This window comes from Natator depressus, chromosome 1 (genome assembly GCF_965152275.1).
Source record: "Natator depressus isolate rNatDep1 chromosome 1, rNatDep2.hap1, whole genome shotgun sequence".
Classification (NCBI taxonomy): Eukaryota; Metazoa; Chordata; order Testudines; family Cheloniidae; genus Natator; species Natator depressus.
The window spans coordinates 158,726,154-158,746,186 of NC_134234.1; the positions used below are offsets into that span (position 1 = coordinate 158,726,154).

General features: G+C 41.0%; 1 protein-coding gene across 3 annotated transcripts in view; it reads left to right on the forward strand.

Moving 5' to 3' along the window:
• Window positions 1-20,033, forward strand: part of ERG (ETS transcription factor ERG) — a 201,814-nt gene that overhangs the window by 49,821 nt on the left and 131,960 nt on the right. For all 3 annotated transcript variants that reach the window (XM_074969955.1, XM_074969971.1, XM_074969948.1), the window contains exon 2: window positions 17,572-17,656. In XM_074969955.1, coding sequence (XP_074826056.1) covers window positions 17,618-17,656 — 39 coding nt within the window. In that variant the 5' untranslated portion in view covers window positions 17,572-17,617. The remainder of the gene's footprint in view (window positions 1-17,571; window positions 17,657-20,033) is intronic.

The following is a 20,033-nucleotide window of genomic DNA, read 5'->3' on the forward strand; positions in this document are numbered from 1 at the left end:
AAAACAAAGCTATGAAGGCCACAAATCAAAGTATTATTAAAGATGACTTATATCCTTCCAACATACTTGGTTTTGCTAAAGGTATACCATATTTATATTTTTATAATGTATTCAGATTTTTATTAATAAGGCTGGATTTGAATTGCAATGCAAATGCCAGTCTCTGATACATACTTTTCCAGAGCTTTCTGCAATAAAAGTCAACACTTATTGAAAGTCACTTTCCTCTCTAAATGTCTGGTATTTATACAGCTGTGGGTTTTTTTTTTTAAACTCATACATTTGAAATGGAGGTGCCAAAAGTTAAAAACAGAAATTAAACTAATAGAAATAAGGGGTTTATGCCAAAGACAAAGAACAAGGATGAAAAGCATAAAGGAACATAAGGGAAAATGGATCAGAAGAATTTCAAACCTACTAATGGACTGTGTTTTGTGTCATATATTTGTTCTGCATAAAAACAGCAATCAAAAACATCATTTTTATTTGATAAAATGTTTTAGAGAGGCATCACCATATGTATTTAGATTTTTTATATAAATAAATTTGAAATAAAAAATAAGTATTGCCAGTCACTGCAGACAGGCTAATATTGGTGACAGCATAATCCCAAACATTTAAGGATGCATATCAGTGTCTGAAAAACAACAAAGTGGGATGTGATTTCACCAAAATTAGGAAGTACTGGTCCCATATTCCATCAGTTCTCTAATTTACTAATTTCTGGAATAGATGTATGAGGAACATTTTTCAGGAGGTTGGATCATCCACTCCATTGTGGGAAGGGAGTATGGAGGAAAAATCTCATTCTATTGGGGTTTAGGAGGGATTTGCTCCCTCATTGATTAGGTCCCCTGGGCTGACCACCAGTGATCTGTAGGAGACCAGAGACATCTGCATGGAGGACACTGTGTTGGCTCTGGCCTCCTAGCAAACTCCTGGTCTTAGATGCCCCCAGAATCCCCAAGGTGGGTGTGATAGGGCCCTCAGTGGCCAGGCAGCTTAATGGCTAGATCGTTGGTTAGGGAAGCTGTAGCGGGACTTGACCCCTCCTTCTCCCTCAGGTCCTGGCTCAGGTTATTGTGTTGCACAAACTCCTAAATAGGGAAGATGGACTTTTCTCCCAGCCATGAGGGGGTGTGTGGGGGGTGCAGGGCCTGTTTTCCTGGCCTGCTCCCTATGTGAGTCCTTTTAGGTTGGGGCATGGCCCCACTAGTCCAGTTGCCCCACAGTTGGGGCTCATCTGTAGGTTCCCCTTGGCAGGGGAAGATTTACTTGCCTCCAGTGGCTGCATTGGCAGGCAGCTTACTGGTCTGTGCCTTCAGGCAGGCATACAAAGAGCTCCTGCCTCTTTGCCAGCCAGGCTCCCTTCTTTTCTTTCCCCTCCAGGCCTGGCATTGGTTGGCGGTATAATGGGGCGGGGCTAGCTGAACCCAGAGGTTTTCTTTAACTCCTGCTGTGCCTGGCAGCAGTCTCTCTGCTCTTTCACAATAGGGCTATAAACATAAAATAATACAGCATCAGGCTGTATTATTTCTTCCAGGGAATCTCCACATCACCAGATGGGGTAATTTGCATCTCTCCTCAGCCTACCTATTTGTCATCCACTCCCTTGTTGTGCACCCCAGTCCTGTGTGTATTCCCAGCAGGGGATAGTGATGCAGAATCAGCTCAGTACCCTTTTGTATGTGGAGGGGACCTTCCATACAGGGCTCTAGGATGGGAATGATCAGGCCCAATGAGTGTTGCTTAATCCAAACCCATATTGGAAAAACATGCATGCGCCGCCTTAGGTGCATATTCAGTACGGAGTGTTTTGATTATATATGAGTTTATGTATCTTCCAACTATGTCAGTACTCAAGATGCAAAAATTCATTTGGATTTGTCACACACTCCCTGAAGGACTTTGGGTCCATAAATAAAAGAAAAGATTGTGTCCATATGGAGTATCTGCAACAGATTCTGTATGATATGGAGAATATGCTTCAATCAGGTCATGCAATACAATTTACACTAAAATATTCTGCTTTTGAGTTAACCGTTTCAGAAAAACATGTTTATAACAAGCCCCGTATTTCAGCTGCTGTAACCTCAGGCCCAGGAGGACTTGGTGACGTTGCACTCCATATGTTTTATGGAAATATGCTAATGAGTGTAAATATAATGTAACTGGAATATGCTTTATGCAAAAGGTCTCTTGTAAGGTATCATTCCAAAGTTTATAATTTACTGAGTGTGTTCATCCTTTTTGTATAAATGTATCATTCTTGTATCTGAAACTAGAAATATGAAGTATTACTGTGAAGTCCTATTGTAACTGTGCAAAGTGTGGGCCATTAATGGTGGCTTGGAATCTTGATGGCTCCCATTAACTAGGACAATTGGTTGTAAATGGCTCTGTTTACTTGTAAGCCTTCCTGTATATGTGTGTGCGCCAGCCAGTGGGTAATGAAGTCTCACAGGACATGTGAACATGTCACATGATACTGGAATCCATCTTAAACCTGGTGCTTTTCCATTTAGAAGGAAGGGTGGGAACCCAGAGAGAGACGAAGGATTCTCGCCTTGTGCCAAAGATATAAAAGGGGGTGAAACAGTGCAAAGGGGGCTGCCAGTCATGAGAAATCTCCTAGTTACCACCTGTGCTGGAACTAACAAGAACTGTACCAGGGGAAAGGATTGGGCCCAGACTAAGAAGGAGTCTAATCTCTGAAAGAAGCTTATTGGAACATCTCTGAGGGTGAGATTTACCTGTATTCGGTTTCTTAAATGTATTAGGCTTAGACTTGCATGTTTTGTTTTATTTTACTTACTTTGTACTGTCTATTATTACTTGAAACCACTTAAATCCTACTTTTTATACTTAATAAAATCACTTTTGTTTATTAATAAACCCAGAGTCAGTGATTAATAGCTGGGGAAGCAAACGGCTGTGCATGTCTCTCTATCAGTATTATAGAGGGCGGACAATTTATGAGTTTACCCTGTGTGGCAGAGCTCCGACCTTGTCCCCGTGGGTCCCATGCTTCCAGGTGGTTTATGCTAGCTTCAGAGGCTCACTGCAACCTGCCACATAGCCCATCTCTCTCTAGGGCCAGGGTACAGTCTACTGAGCCCTTTTCATCATAAGCCAGCAATGGAGGTTGGTGAGAGAATTCCCACAGTCTCTGATGCTCCTATGGCCTCATGCCAAAACAGTTTAGCCTCCTGTCCTGACAGGGGCCTGTTTTCCCCTCCCAGGAGGTGTTTCTGTAGTGGTGGGTTGGGGGGAACCCAGGCCCGCCCTCTACTCCGGTTTCCGGCCCAGGGACCCTAATGGTAGCAGCTGTTGGCAGCCAACCTTTCACTGCCAGAGTTGCTACATTTCCCTTGGCCACTTCCCCACAGCTCTCCTGCTTCTCCCTTCTTCACCCTTACCTTAAGGCTCCCTTACCAATGACTTGAGGGTGTCTTCATTAACCAGCCTTTCAGCCACACTTCCTCTCCTCTGGCTTCTCTCTGCCTGACTGGAGTGAGCCCTTTTATATTATCAGAGGGGCCTTAATTAGAGTCAGGTGGTCACATTAGCTTAATGGCCTCACTTGACTCTTTGCAGGTTAATTGGAGTCAGGTGTTCTCATTAGCCTGGTGCAGCCCCTGCTCTGGTCAGTCCGGGAACAAAAAAATGTTAATCCAGCGGCCAGTATATCTGCCTTCTGCTACTCTGCTGTACCAGTGGGCCAGCCTATATTCCACCCTGGTCCCAAGGCCCGCCGGGGATATCAGTTGGCGGCTCCTTCACGGGGCCGTGAGCACGGGCGTGTACTTGTCGCGGTTCACCCCAATCCCGGACACCTGCCCCTTTTGCGGCGTGAGGGAAACCCTGGTGCACGTCTATCTGGAGTGCGCCAGGTTGCAGCCCCTATTCCGGCTCCTCACGAATATTTTGTTAAGGTTTTGGTTGCACTTTTCTCCTCACCTCCTTATCTATGCACTCCCTGTCCATCGCCCCACTAAGTCGCGGGACCTCCTGGTCAACTTCCTCCTAGCCCTGGCTAAAGTGGCCATCTATAAAACCAGGGTGAGGAGGTTGGCCGATGGAGTCTCCTGTGACTGTGGGGCCAATTTCCGATCCTCCGTCCGTTCACGCATCCAGGCAGAGTTCCTCTGGGTGGCATCCACTGACTCCCTTGATACCTTCGAGGAGCAGTGGGCGCTGTCCGGGGTTCTCTGCTCGGTGTCCCCGTCCGGTTCCCTTCGTTTGACCCTTTGACCGCACTCCTGTCCCTGTTGTTCATTAGTTGTCCCCCGTAATTATTTGGTTTTCCAGGTCCTGTGGACCCCCCTCTTAGGCTGGGGTGGGAGGGGATCCTTTAGCAGTGGGCGGTCTTCGCCTGCCCACTTCCCGGATCCCAACGGGGCTACTCTGCTGTACCCAACTGGCCTGGGTCTATCACACCTGTATAAGCTTTGTACAGAGTAATATGGATTTATTTGGGATTTGGATCCTATTGGGAGCTGGGTGTCTGGATGCTGGAGATAAGTGACTTGTAAGCAGTTTTTGGTTAAAGTCTGCAGCTCTGGGGGCGTGGACCAGACCTGGGTCTGTGTTGCAGCAGACTAGTGTGTCTGGTTCAACAAGGCAGGGTTCTGGAGTCCCAAGCTGGCAGTGGAAGATGGGCTCAGAGGTAGTTTCAGCACATCAGGTGACAGTCCCAAGGGAGTCTCTGTGACTGAACCCATTACAGACTCCATTGGTAGAAAGCTTTTCGGGGGAAGGCTACAGTGGTGCAAAGTAGTTAAAACTTTCTCTTTGCCACCAAAAGGTCCATTGGGCTACTCCAGCAATAAAGCTGGAAGTGGTGGCAGGAGAGGTGATCTGGCGTGGGCAGTCAGGGGATGTGCTACGTGAGCACATCTCCACAGCTCTCTCCTCCTCTGAAGGCCCTGATGGAACTTTAAGCTTTCTCCTTGTTCAGACTCCCCCAAGGAAGACAAGGTATGATTTAATTGACAGTGTTCCTTTGGGTGAATCTCCTGGGGTTTGGTGGCCAAGGCTGTTGCAGACAGGTGCAGTTTGCACCACCCTAAACTAACGAGTGAATGTGATCACAAGTGTAAGAGAAAACAACACTGCTCATAGAAAATGTTGTGGGTAGGAGATTGGCTTTTCTCTTCACTGAGACATACCTCCTGTCATAAAACCCTTCATTTCCATAATACAACAATTCTGTTGCTGAACAATAGGTATTTTTTTAATATGACAGTGAAGAGAAATATAAGAGAAATAGAGCAAATGTTAACTATATTTTATTTCCTGCTCATATATATCTAAGCTAAGCTGCTTAGAGCTTGCACTCTATTTCTCACATAAAACTAATTTAAGTCATTATATACTCATGTTAACCTATAAAATGATAGAACTTTGCCGTGTTTGACAGAGATGGGTGAATAATTTGCAGGAGATAATTTACTCAATAAACCTAGCCTCTGCTTTGGTTCATGAATTGTCTGCAGACAGCATACAATGACTTTGAATATGCTATTCAAAATTATTCACTCAATTTCTATGAGTAATATTTGGTCTGTTCATAGTTTGTGGAATCATTCATTACAAGTACTCAAAATCTAAACAGTGCTGTGTAATTTTGATTGGATACATAGATAACATGGTATTGCGTGCTGCAGAATTGAGTGACTAATTCTTAAAATTAGTTTTCTTATGTAATTACTTAAGTTTGAGGTTAAAATCTAATCTATATTTATCTAATTTATTTTTCTAATATTAGTTTAAAATGTGTGGTTTCTACCATTCCTGATTATGCAAATTCAATTATTTAATCAAGTAAATATTCACAGAAAATTTGAGGTATTCATCCTTAGATATTTTAAAATGTTATTGTTTCTTGTTTCTTATTTAGATAGCATCAACATTATGGTAAGTGCTTAAATATGACTGAAAATGTTAATATTTGAATCGCAATGTTGTGTAAAGCAAAGCCAATTTGACTTTTATCCAGAACTTTCAGTGAGTATATATAAATCAGTTCTCTCTTAAGTGAAGAAAAAACAGTGATATAGATATCTGATAGAAACCGATCCAGGGTCCTCACAAAAGGAGCTCTCACCATGGTGTTCGTGGACCCTAACTTGGCTCCGATGAAAACGTGATCTTCAGAAAAAATCCATAATAAACTTCCAACCAGTGATCTGATTACATTTTTCAAAGTTGTTTTTGCAATGAAAAGTACTGTAGACTTACTTAAAAATATAGAAAGCTGAGAAATAATAATAATTCTCCTTTACATTCCTAGGTAGCCCAGATTAGTGGGGGAGAGCTGCCTGAAGTCATAGACTTTTTGGTTTCAAACGCCAAGTCTGGGGCTGATTATGCAAGTCCTCTATGTGTAGAACTGTTTTAAACTCAAAGGGAGTTCAGCCCATAGAAGGCTTGCAGGAAACAGATACATGGTATCCACCTACAGAATATCTATTTGTTTAGCCATTGTTATTGAGAAGGATTTCATAATTATGCATTCAAAAATACTCTTATTTGACTTTACCTTTCAACAAAAGATATTCCATTTCCCTAGTTTGTGATTTGCCTTGGAATAATCTCTCAGTATTTCTTTCCCTTTTATTGCATGTATGAATGTTGCGTCAGCTGAGATTAAGTATTGCAATGGTTAAAGCTTTTGAATAGGGCTTTGCCTTTAACAGTGAGCTAAGCATAAATTGGAGAGAACCACCATTTGGAGATGTATTCCTGTCCTGACGTCACCTTACTTTCAGGCGAGGCCCTGTTTTTCTTTGGAAAGTTGTATTTCTGTAGAGTGCTTGTGTGCATAATTGTAACCTTCAGACAGAAGTTAGATGGCGGTCACTCCAGTGTGGTATGTTTTGTTTTTGTGGAGTTTATTGCTCTGTACCTTCAGGTTAGCAGATAGCCTGAAAATGTAGATATAGAAATATGACAACTGATCTGGAGTGAAACAGAATGGCAATAAAACAGACCAAGCAAGAGTTTGATTCAATCCAGCAGCTTTTTTGGTGAACTCTGTGGTTTTCCACTTGGAATCCACAAAGTTGTGGATACATTCTTTACTCTCTCCAAGGTATTTCATGCATGTGTATAAGTATCCTGTAACAGGATAAGCATCAGGGACTAATCATTATCAAACACTTCTACACTGTATTGAAATAGACAGTCAAAACCTTGAACTGTGGAAAGCAGTTATCGTAGTTAAATGTGTCAGACGTGACTCAAAAGTCTCCTTCCTTTCTGAAGATATTACTTCATTCATTTTAACCACATTTGTAAATGGCCTGGAGTGAAGAGATGCTGTTTGGGGAATTCCAAACTCTGTTATACAGAGTTGGAATGTTCAGGAATAGCTGCACTGCATTCCACATTGATACATAATCCAAGTTATAGGTTTGAATAAAGACATGGTATTTTTCCAAAAAATAAAAAATGTTATTGGTCAGAAGCATATTATATTTGGAGCTAATAATAATAAAAACATTTTTGGCTGGTCCTTCTGTGGAATAGCTAATTTAGGGCTATACCCTGCCATGAGATTGGAGGGTTAGAACTAAAAGTAAGTAGCAGCTAAAATGACTTATCTGTGTTGCATTGTGGAAATGTGACTTCTCAACACAATTCCATGCTCTAAAGAGGGTTTTCCACAGCTTCTGTCATACTGCTCCATTGGTCCCTGTGGATCTCCAAGCAAGGGACACTGTTAGGTCAAAAAGGGAGGTTTGTTACCTACCAACAATATTGATTTTACTTCTTCAAAATGTGTGCAGCTTAGCTTTGCCTTATAAAAAGGATGCACCATCTCCTAGATGGATTAACTGCTGCTTAAGGGCTGCTGCAGAGGTAGAGAAACAAGCATCTGTTCGCACATACAGATGTTAAGGGCATAAAGCGTTCATTGATTGTTTTGACGGCAAAGAGTCCTGTGGCACCTTACAGACTAACAGACATATTGGAGCATAAGCTTTCGTGGGTGAATACATGCATCTGACGAAGTGGGTATTCACCCACGAAAGCTTATGCACCAATACGTTTGTTAGTTTATAAAGTGCCACAGGACTCTTTGCCGCTTTTACAGATCCAGACTAACACGGCTACCCTTCTGATACTTGATAGTATTGAGTTCACCATAGATAGGGTCATCCAAGAGCCTACAAAATCAGGTCATTAGCTTGTGAAAGATGTCTGAAGAATGATCACATATGTCTCCATTCTCAGTTACTACCTTTCTCATGCCAACACTCTGACATGTTGTATCCCAAAAAGAAAAGAAAATAATTTTGTAAAAATTGTTTTTGCTGAAAATTTTCTTTTGGAAGCTTTTCAGGTTTTCGTCAAAATTTTTTGTTTGTTTTCTGTTGAAAATTAATTTGTGTGTGTGTAAATTTCCATTTTGTCAAAAAGCCATTTTCCATTCAAAAAAACATTGAGGGAAAATGGTCAACCAGCTGTACTTGAAGCACAAATTTAAATTAAAAAAGAAAAATACTTTATTTAAATACAGCTTCCAAAGAATTTACTATTTATTTAATATATTTTCAAAAATGGACTTTACTAAAATTTCTGGACAAAATTCACAGGCGTTTTGTTAGGTGGTATTAGACACCCCTTCCCATCCCTGTCTGACTTCCACCACTAGTGCTGTGAAAATCAGTATATATTGGTGTAACTTACATTCTGAGGAGCTGGAGGAAGGTGTAAATTGTATCAATTTGTGTTCCCTTATAGGGTGGTTGAGTGGGTGTAAGGAGATCTAACTGACTGCGGGGGATTGTAAGGTGTTCTGATTTATGTTTTGCTTCTGAATTTAGTCTTCTGGTTCTATATTGTTGTTTTACTCACTCCTGTCATTTAGAGTGATGAAATCTCATTTGAATAGTGTAAATTGATAGTGTCGATCAGTGGTTTCAACCTTTTTTCATTTGCGGACTCCTAAAAAATTCCAAATGGAGGTGTGGATCCCCTTGGAAATCTTAGACATAGTCTGCGGAACTCCTGGGGTCCATGGTCCACAGGTTGAAAACCACTGGTGTGGATGAAGCAGCTGCCTCTGCAATGAAAATATTTCATCCAGCATATTCCCTCTGCATGGTTTTATTCTTGAGGTTTCTAGAGTGCAGGGATTATGACAAAAGAAACAAAAATTAAAATGGTTTTACACAACCACAAAATAAACAGAAAATCCCCAGCCAGTGTTAGACAACTCAATGTGGAGATCTGCCTTTTCCATTCAAGAAAGCCCACTGGACTAGAAGAGCAGGGATGTTTGTAGGCTGCACATTGGCTGAGTCTGCCCAAACTATCCCTGATTTATAAATTTTGATTTATTAACACACCTACGATTCCAGTTCTGGGATTTTCTCAAGCAGACACTATTTATTGTCATGAACTGTGTCATGTGAGGAATTTACCTCTTGTAAAATATTCCTTTGAGGTGCCTGGTAGTCATTTTTCAGTTCTGGAGCAGTATCTCATAAGCCTATGTGGAAAGAGAAGAGTCTCATTTGTTCACTGGAATCCATAACAATTGCTTCTGGCTCTGGAACATTATTCTGTACAGAACAGCTCCTTTTCTTTCTTTCATGGATTCCGAAATATATTAAATCATTTTCTTCTCCTTCTGAGCCTTGCACATGGTAACTAAGTCGGGGTGAAATCCTGGCCCTAATGAAGTGAATGGCAAAAATCTCATTGACTACAATAGGTGAGGACTTCACCCCTGAACTTTAAGAGTACCAGTAAAGGACGTAATTCACCTCTGAGTGCAGTAGTGAAGTGAAAATTACACCCCCTGCACCAGCAGAACAACTATGTCACCTAGGGCATTCACTTACCAAGGGAGAGCAGCTTTAATTTCTGGCAGTAGCCATATGCTCCAATTACACAGCTGAATCATCACATCTCCTGGGTACTCTAGCATTGTCTTGCTGTGCACACTGCCTTACCAGAGCCAGCTAGATCTAGGTGCCCAGATAGAGTGAGATTAGCCTGGATTCCATTGGCAGATGCTGATAGGAACCTAGGGATTGAATAGAGCTCCACATTTTAAAAATGCTCAAATGTCTTAAAATAGATTCCTGTAAAATATATGGCATATGCAGGCTTACATGATTGTGTGGTAGGGTTTAAAGGCTTTACTGGCACTCATTTGGAGTGATTTGTATAACTCACTCTTGGATTCACCCCTGTGAATAATAGTAATGATCCCAATGCTAATAAAACCTCTGTACAATACCACATCATATTATTCACTACTTTATACACGTGTGTGCTTAAGTAAAATTTACACTGCTGTCTACCATTCATAGCTTTTCATATTATCTCATACTTACATATTTATGAAGTGTAAGTTTTTGTATTGCTGTTTGACTATGCCCTTTTGAAGGGGTGATAAGAGGCTGTTCCCAAAGTGTAATTATCAGCTGGAAGCGGGCTGTTGAATAAAATTCCACCATCCCTCTCTCTATAACTGGCTGTTTTGGGGTGTTCCTTTAATATGATCATTACCTTCATAGAATCATAGAATAACAGAGTTGGAAGGGACCTCTTGAGGCTATCTAGTCCAACCCCCTGCCCAGAGCAGGACCAATCCCAACTAAAATCATCCCAGCCAGGGCTTTGTCAAGCCTGACCTTAAAAACTTCCAAGGAAGGGGATTCCACCACCTCCCTAGGTAACGCATTCCAGTGCTTCACCACCCTCCTAGTGAAAAAGTTTTTCCTAATATCCAACCTAAATCTCCCCCACTGCAACTTGAGACCATTACTCCTTGTCCTGTCATCTGCTATCACTGAGAATAGTCTAGATCCATCCTCTTTGGATCCACCTTTCAGGTAGTTAAAAGCAGCTATCAAATCCCCCCTCATTCTTCTCTTCCGTAGACTAAACAATCCCAGTTCCCTCAGCCTCTCCTCATAAGTCATGTGTTCCAGACCCCTAATAATTTTTGTTGCCCTTCGCTGGACTCTCTCCAATTTCTCCACATCCTTCTTGTAGTGTGGGGCCCAAAACTGGACACAGTACTCCAGATGAGGCCTCACCAATGTCGAATAGAGGGGAACGATCACGTCCCTCGATCTGCTGGCAATGCCCCTACTTATACATCCCAAAATGCCATTGGCCTTCTTGGCAACAAGGGCACACTGTTGACTCATATCCAGCTTCTCGTCCACTGTCACCCCTAGGTCCTTCTCTGCAGAACTGCTGCCTAGCCATTCGGTCCCTAGTCTGTAGCGGTGCATGGGATTCTTCCGTCCTAAGTGCAGGACTCTGCATTTGTCCTTGTTGAACCTCATCAGATTCAATGGAGCTGTACCAATTTACACCAGCTGAGAATCTGGCCCATGAAATTTAGCAGGTCAGTTTTCATACACCAAGGATTCCATTATGGTTAATGATGAATATAGATGCAACAAGCTGGAGTTTACATATTATACATTTTGCAGATAGCTATTGTGGGCCAAATTCACCCCTGGTATAACTGCATGCTTTGAGTTGACAAAAATAATCATTGACAGAATATAACTCTAAATTGTACTAAGGGCCAAATTTGACTCTGAGGTTCAGTACATGTAGCTCAGAGTGGAATTTGGGCCTAAATCTGAGTTCATTTGTTAAACTGAATTGCAGAACATACTGTCTTACTTTGTTTTAGTGGACTTAATAGAACCTGCATCTAGGTAAGCATAATGTGCCAATTTGTGAAAAAATAATTTATGCTCTCATCATGAAGGGAAAGATTACACAGGGGAAACACCTACTAATGTAACAATAGGTGAGTAGACCCTCTAGAGAAGAGGGAAGACTTTGTGAAATAACTAAGAGTTTATCATTGTGTATATTAAATAGTCTGATCCTTTTGATCTGACTATAAAAGGGAAAAACAATTTAATCACATCTGTTCATATTTCCAGGGCTCTTTGATGTATGCATACAACTTCAAGATATTCCAGTTGGAGTTGCAAGTATGAATGGAAAGGGTAGTAGAGTCTATAGTTTATATCATTCTTCAAATACAGAATTTATATATTATTGGTAGGGAGTATGACAGTAAAAATGCATATCCAGGTTTGGTTGATTGCATTCTGTGCCATCATTTTATTTTTCTCATTGGAGTTCCAATGGACCTGAACACCACTGTGGAATTTGTCCCCCTTAATTTAGTATCTAATGAACAAATGCTACTTTGTTATGTTCTGTATATGTGCTTGTAAAACAAAGTGAGTGAAACTTTGTGTAAACTAGGGACACCTGGAACTATAAGAATTTTGCTGAAGTACAGTTAATGTAAAGAACTGCTCTGTAGACACTAAAATATGCTATGGCTCACCTATTTAGGCCCTGATTCAGGAAAACACTTAAGCACATATTTAACTTTAAGTATGTCCTTAAGTCCCATTAACTTGGGACTTACATACATGCCTAAAGTTAGGCACATGTTTATGTGATTTCCTGGACAGAGATGCTTTCCTGAATCCAGCCTTTAGAGCTTGTTACTGCAAGGTGCTGAGCAACCTCTGGGGGTGGTCAGCACCATTCAGGATCAGGCCTTTAAACTAGAGCAGGGATCGGCAACCTTTGGCACGCGACCTGTCAGGGAAATCCGCTGACGGGCTGGGCCTGTTTGTTTACCTGCAGCGTCTGCAGGTTTGGTCGATTGCAGCTCCCACTGGCCGCAGTTCGCCATTCCAGGCCAAAGGGGGCTGCTGGAAGTGGCAGCCAGCACATCCCTCAGCCCACGCCGCTTCCCGCAGCCCCCATTGGCCTGGAACGGTGAACCGCGGCCAGTGGGAGCTGCAATCGGCCGAACATGCAGACACTTCAGGTAAACAAACCGGCTCGGCCCGCCAGCAGATTTCCCTGATGGGCCACATACCAAAGGTTGCCAATCCCTGAATTAGAGGCATGCTTAACAAAGCTGTATATTTTGCTCTGTCATCTAAGGGCAGACCCTTTGACTGATTGTGATGCACAAACATGACATGCATGAAACTCGGGAGTGGGGGGAATTCTAACAAAAAATACTGTGATTCAGAAAGTTAGTACCAGATGTCTGAAACTTCTATATCCAACCAGTAAAGGTGGAAGTGAAATGATTTAAATAATGGTTTTATTTTTGGGGGGAAAAGAAAACAAGAAATATAATGAAGGGTTTTTTTAGGCAATAATTTGCTTAGGTAGAAATACAAAGTTGTGCTTTCTGTAGTCTGGGATCTAGAAGGGCACCATTTCTGGCCCGATGGAGCTGTAAATGCTTATCCAGGTCAGAATTAAGACTGTGCTGTGACAGATATGGCAGTTTCCTGCCATGCCCTTGAGAGAATTTATTGAATTAATTTTACATATCTTTTCTGTCCATTGGAGGGTTTTGAAGGACAGACATCTACCAGAGCCCAAGGTGGAGCTGAGGTGACGTCTGGCAAACTTTTTAGCAAGTGTGTGTTCTTGTTTTTAATATGTTTTCTCAGTAATACATTTATTCTTAAGGTGAAAATGCTTGCTTAGTGCTGCGTGGTAACATAACTGAGGGTGTCATGGGAGTCTCTACTCACTATCGGAGCACCTCCTGCTGGCCGTGTCTGGGAATTAGCTCAGCCAGCCCAACACCCTCTTCTTGCATTTCCTCAGCCTGGTGTCTCACTCTGTTGCCTCTCTCTTGCTTCTCAGGAGCTGCCACACCTCATCTTCATGGCTTAGCCGTCCAGCCAAGTGACAAATAGTCCTCCCCTTCCAGGGTACTGTTAAGGTCTTCCCACCATCTCAGATGGTCATTAAGTGCCCTGGCTGAGCCACTCCATTAGTAACCAGAAAAAATGGACCCATACAGTCTTAAAGTTCACTGCCCAGATTGTACCTCTCATTCAGTGGCTGTTAGGGGAACCCAGCCTTTCCCTCTAATTTGGATTCCAGACCAGAAATCCTGTCTCCAGTACCCAAGGTCTGTACGAGCACAAACCTTCCTGCCGCTCCTCTGGACTCCTTCCTACCTTGCCTGTCCCAGGCTCTTATTTTCCACCCTTTTAGCCAAACCCCTATCTCCCGGTTCTGATAGACAAACCCTTCCTCTTGAGTCCAAATCCTTTTCTCTCCCTTCTTCCAGGGAGAGTGACTGCAGTCTCTTTTCTCCTACCAACTTCCTATTTTTATAGAAGCCCCACCTGTTCCTGCACAGGTGACCTTCCCTTACTTAGAGCTCTCCGGTCTGCCTAAATATTCCCCAGTTTGCAGCCTAATACATTCATTGGCCCATCTGGTCTATGTTAACCCCTTTAGGGTTAATGTGAGTGTGAGGAGCACGCCCTATCACAGCAGGCAATACGCTGGGCATAGAGTCTGGAGAGAAAGCAAAGTGAAGTTGTTGGTCTTTTAGGCAGTCAGTCTTGATGGGAATATCACAGTGTAGGCTGGGAAGTGTGCAGCCTGGAAACCCTCTGGTTAGGAGGGAGAGAGATATTGGTCTCTGCCCAACAGAGGTTGACCCGCAACTGACAAATGTTTCACCGACAAAAGTGCCAGTGTGGATAGTGCTATGTCGGCAGGAGACTGTCTCCCTCCGACATAGTTACAGCCACTCACTGGGGGTTGTTTAATTATTCTGGCATAGAGCAGCTATCCAGGAAACCTTACAGCGGCACAGCTTCATTGGTACAGCTGTGCCGCTGTAAGGTCCATAGTATAGATGTAGCCCTAGAGTGGGTGCCTTCGGTAGACCACAAGTGGGGAATTCAGGTGCAGTGGCCCTGAACTGTGACATATGTTATTGAAACAGCAACCTCCATTTCTGAGCACTGCTACAGACGAGTGCCTTAAAGATGAAAAATATAAAATTGCCATAACCTATCCATGTTTCAAACTCAGACTGAACAAACATTTTCTTTGATTTCCAGTTTGATTTACAAATTTCTCCCATCCTCTCTTTTGTAAAGAATTCTCTGTTCTGGTGTCTAGATGTAGAGTGAAAGAGTACCAGCATAATCCAGTCAGTTTTGCCTAAGCTACTGCCCCAGGCTGTTCGCGCCAGGTAAATTTAAGCTCTGATGCTATGTCTAAGGTGGACTTGCAGGGCTCAGGCGAAGAGGCTGTGTAGTTGCAGTATAGACATTCTGGCACCCTCCCATCTCTCAGGTTCCTTGAGCCTGGTCTCCAGCCTGACCCCAACATCTACACCACAATTAAACAGCCTGTTGCTCTGAGCCCTATGAGGCTGAGTTGGCTGGCACAGGCTGGCTGTAGGTTTTTAAGTGCAGTGTAGACATACCCTAAGAAGTCTGGTGATCCTGTTCCAAAAGTACTAAACTGATTCCTGTCATAGTTTTCCCATGTAGAGTGAAGCCCACATATGTTAATGACAGGTAAATTAGTGAACAGATGTATTTAAATTCTTTACCAATGGCCAGATTTTTAAACATATTTAGGTGTCTAAAGATGCAGATAGGAGCCTAGTGAGATTTACCAAGGGCCTAAGTGATTAATTCATATTTAATTCAATTGGAGTTAGACACCTAAGTGCTTTTGAAAATCCCATGAAGCACCTATCTGCATATTTAGGCACCTAAATACCTCTGAAAAATTGCCCCCAAATCTTATTTTATGGGCTAAATTGAGGCTACTTTTTCTGTATATACGGTAAAGGAGATGGGCAAGTTAGGCAAAACCCTTAACCAGGTGCTCTCCACCCAAACCTGCAAAATTCACACACTGCAGATCCCCCCTGGTCAGATCCATGAAGTGGCATTCTAGTTTGGTACCTGATGGGCACGTTCAGCTGTTTATCGTGGATACTCCCTGTCCATTTTCTCTATGTCTCCCATTAGCCTCGCTCACCATGATTTTAGTCCTGCAAGGTGCAGAACACCTAAACATCCCATTGACTTAAATGGTAGTTGCACTTCCCAAGAGCAAATTAGCACCTTGCCAGGGAGAGGGTCACAAATGTTTTCAGGTCTTATCTTCGTTAGCATTTCAGTCACAATACCTGACTGAGTCTAGCTATCTTCCTAAAACCTGAATGAAACATTTCAAAATAGATTGGGGAAATAATATGTATTTGCGTGTCAGGCAAACCTGCATTGCTTTGGGCTGACAAAAATAAGCACTGATACAGCAAAACTCTAAATTTTCTTTGATAATTTTTCACATTTTTCCAATGGCTGTAAAAATGATGAACATGATGACAGAGGGAGTGAAATAAAATCTTACAATTTATGCAACTCTAATATTTTAATATATGACATTTTGAGATCTTAAAGTTTTCATCCCTTAAAACACATTGGATAATGCTGCTGATGTTTGAAAAGGGGTTTGCAGTTGAAAAAGGAGTTAGGTTCATTTGTTCAATAATTAACTTTTTAAAAAAAATTAAAAATTGCACATCTGTTTTGCATGTATTTGTACCAACACTTCAAATCACGTGGGAGAGAAATCTCCAAAGAACACAATCACTCCAACAACCTGTTTGATCTTTCATGGCTAGCTGGGGAAACTGCACCAATGGTTCACCTAATTGTAAATGTTGCTTGCATTGGGCTTTCCGAATTGGGTCTTAAAGTTTACTAATCCAATTCCCATTGACTTCAATGGGAGTCAGGTTGGGCCCTTTGAGTAGTAAAGGGAAAATTCACTAAGGGCCAAATTCTGATACCTTTAATCACACTGAGTAATACCTTATTCCACAAGTGGTCCCATTAAGGTGCAACACAATGAATAAAGGTGTCAGCCTTTGGCCGTGACAAGTAAATAGAAGCTCGAGCCTCAAAATATCTTAGCTGTAAGAACAGTATTATTAATAATATTATCGTGTCACTTTAAAAGACAAAAAGGAGTTCAAGAATCTAAAGGAATCATTCTGCATGGAAAATGGGGATTTTCCAGGCTTTTAAGGGAAAACAGATAAAATGAGTTATCTTTTGCTTTAAATAAAACTAAAATTATGTTTTTGCATTTTGTTTTCTTACTACAAACCATGACACTCTATAGCTAATGTTCCTGTTATTGAGCAATATGTTATTTTAGATGAGACATTACTTTAAAAAAAATTATCTAAATAATACTGTCAATCATATATTGGGAATTTCAAAAGTTCTGCATTTTAAAACGCTATTGAACTAGATGATGGGCCAGAGCCCCAGCTCTTGTAGGTGGGCACAGCTCCACTGAAGCGATGCTTATTTATGTCAGCTGAGGATCTGCCCCAATTACATTGCATCTATGTTGCAGAGGAAGAAGAAATTCTAGAGCAACTCTGCCCTATATTAAGAATACCAGTGCTATAATAATTAGAGCCCAATCCTGCAGTTCTTATTCAGGGAGAATTGCCCATTAAGTTCAAAGGAGAATTTTCCTGAATAAGGAACACAGGTTCAACCCCTGAGATTGTTCTCTCCTTTAAGAAATAAACCTATGGAACCAATAATATCTTACTTACAGCATCAGTTATATTTGCTATGGGGGGGAAAAGAACTTACTTCTCCAGAAAAGAAAATCAAGTCCTATTGAAAATAAATGTAAGCATACAGACTCTTATGTGATTTTGTTTTCTTGTTTGTGCAGCTGCCCTGGGGTTTGAACTGGTAAACACATTGGCCTCTTAAAGGACATGATTCAGACTGTCCCAGATCCAGCAGCTCATATCAAGGTAATTTTTCTGTTGACTGTAAATCTTTAAATGTTCAGAAAATAATAATGTTAAGGATTGTATATTCGTATTACATGCCTTCTGTATGGCTTTAAATTCTAACAATTTACCGTTCTTTCATTCCTTTATATTTGTATGTCCTCAAATACTTCACAAAATTAACTTTTTTGGGGGTACTTGTTCCACAGACTGAAATAGACTTCAGTTGGTCCTATCACATTGAATTTTGAGGATAAGTTTCTGTGGATTATAGAGCTGTGCTTTTTTTGCTTAAAATTCATGATGTTCAATAAGTGAATCCACCTGGAAAATACAAAGCTCACACAGCACAGATCCTGTTCCGTTGAAGTAAATGGCAATACTTCCACTGACATTATGGCAGCAGGAAACTGCACATAACATAGAAAACAAAGCAAACCAAAAACCCATAAAAAAGAGTAGATTCTTAGTTGTATATAAATCAGTGGGAGTTTGGCCACTAACTTCAGTGGGACTGGGATGTAGTCCAAAATGCAACACTGCTTTTCTACATCTTGAAAACGGTAATATTTTTTGAGCTCCACTGTGTACATCATATTAGAGCCCAAAGCATTTTCTTACCCTTCTATCATGGAACAGATAATATTTATCTAAGTAGACTTTCAAATGTAGCCAACTGCTGTATTATTAAGAACACTACATTTCTGGAAATAGAACATATGCAATACTGCACCACTTGAGCCCAACAAGCTAACACTGAATACTGTATTTCTGCCTATTATATCATTTTAAAGGCCTTGTTTGCGAAGAGTTTCATAACTGCTTCGGAAATGACAGGCTTACGTCCTAAAGAACACTGCTGGAACTGTCATTGTCCAGTAAAGAAATGCATCCACACCAATGTCAAAAGCCGACTGATATTTATTTACATCCAATACTTTAAGACTCTGTTGTTTAGGTTATCGCTGCTCCAGCCACCGAAAGATATCACTTGAAAAATAAAACTGCAGCAGTAAGAGAAATAGATTGATATGTAGTTTGATGCTGAGCTGATTTTAAATGAAATGTAATGTTTCTTTTGATATCCAGTTCTGAGTATTAAAATCTTCTGGGTTTTATTGGTATCTTAACATTGGGTTTTACAGTATTTTATTCAATTTCTTCTGTTTGCTTGGTCGTATTCTTATAGTTCTGTTAGCTTTTTTACCTTTTGTGGAGTTCCTACTCAGTCAACTGAAAAATACTAGTCAGCAGCCACAATATAGAATAACTACACTTCTGAAATTTATTTTTATTGAGTTGTAAGTTAAAACAAAAGTATATGGCTGTGGGAAAAGCCACTTTTCACAGTCTTCTTGTATTCAGATGTTTTTAAGGACTATGAGCAGTAAAATATTGATGTGCAAAATAATCTGATATGAAAATGGTAACAATTCAAATGTTTTTAAGGCATCAAATATATTTTTGCAGAGTGTTGGTATTTTCAGAGCCAAAGATAACACCAAAAAGAACTGAATTTCACATATTTTGCCAAAAATGGCATCAGAAGCAGTTTTTTTCACACTGAGAATTAAATTTCAAAGGGGTGGGAGGTGTGGGGGTTGTGTTTGTGTGTGACTTTTGTGGCAAGTCTAATAATGAATGCTTCTGACAGGCTGGCAATTGTAATCAACCATTTCTCCTACGTGTATAGAAAACACACAAGCCTAGGTCCTACATCTTCCAGCAACAGTTACTAGGCTTTCTATAAACTAAATTTGAACAAGGTCTGAGACATGTCCATAGCCAACTGTGCTCCAAAAACACTTACTATAGACACAGAAGACTTATGTTATTCTGTCAACCTAGCACTACTGAGCAAGCAAACTGTATAGTTATAGGAGTAAGAAATGGAGTCTGTTTGCAGCAGCAAAAAATGCCCAAATGTTAATATATAACCAATTTCTGCAAGTAGTTTAGCCAATCCATGTGCTTATCATGTTTGTTGAAGTGGAGGGGAGAGAATGAAATCAGTACTAGTTAAAAAAAACTTCAGCTCCTCCACATTAATGATAGAATTTACTTTTGTAGAAACATATTCTCCAAAAAACCCTAGGGGATGATCCATTGGTCAAGACTTTAAAAATGGACTAGATGAATTACCTAAAATATACCACAGGGAGCAATCATGTATTGGCAGGGGAATAAAATAACTGGCCTAATGTGTCTTTTTTTAATCTCTAATTTCTATTCTTTTAGAGGGCTAGAGTAATTTGGCTTCATTTAGTTATTGCTATAGTGTTGTTCAGTTGTAACTATTACTTTACCTCACTGAATGTGTGCTCATATACTTCTGGAGAAAATACTCATTCATGCACATTTAAAATTGCAACTTTGAAGTTCACTTTCCAGGAATGTC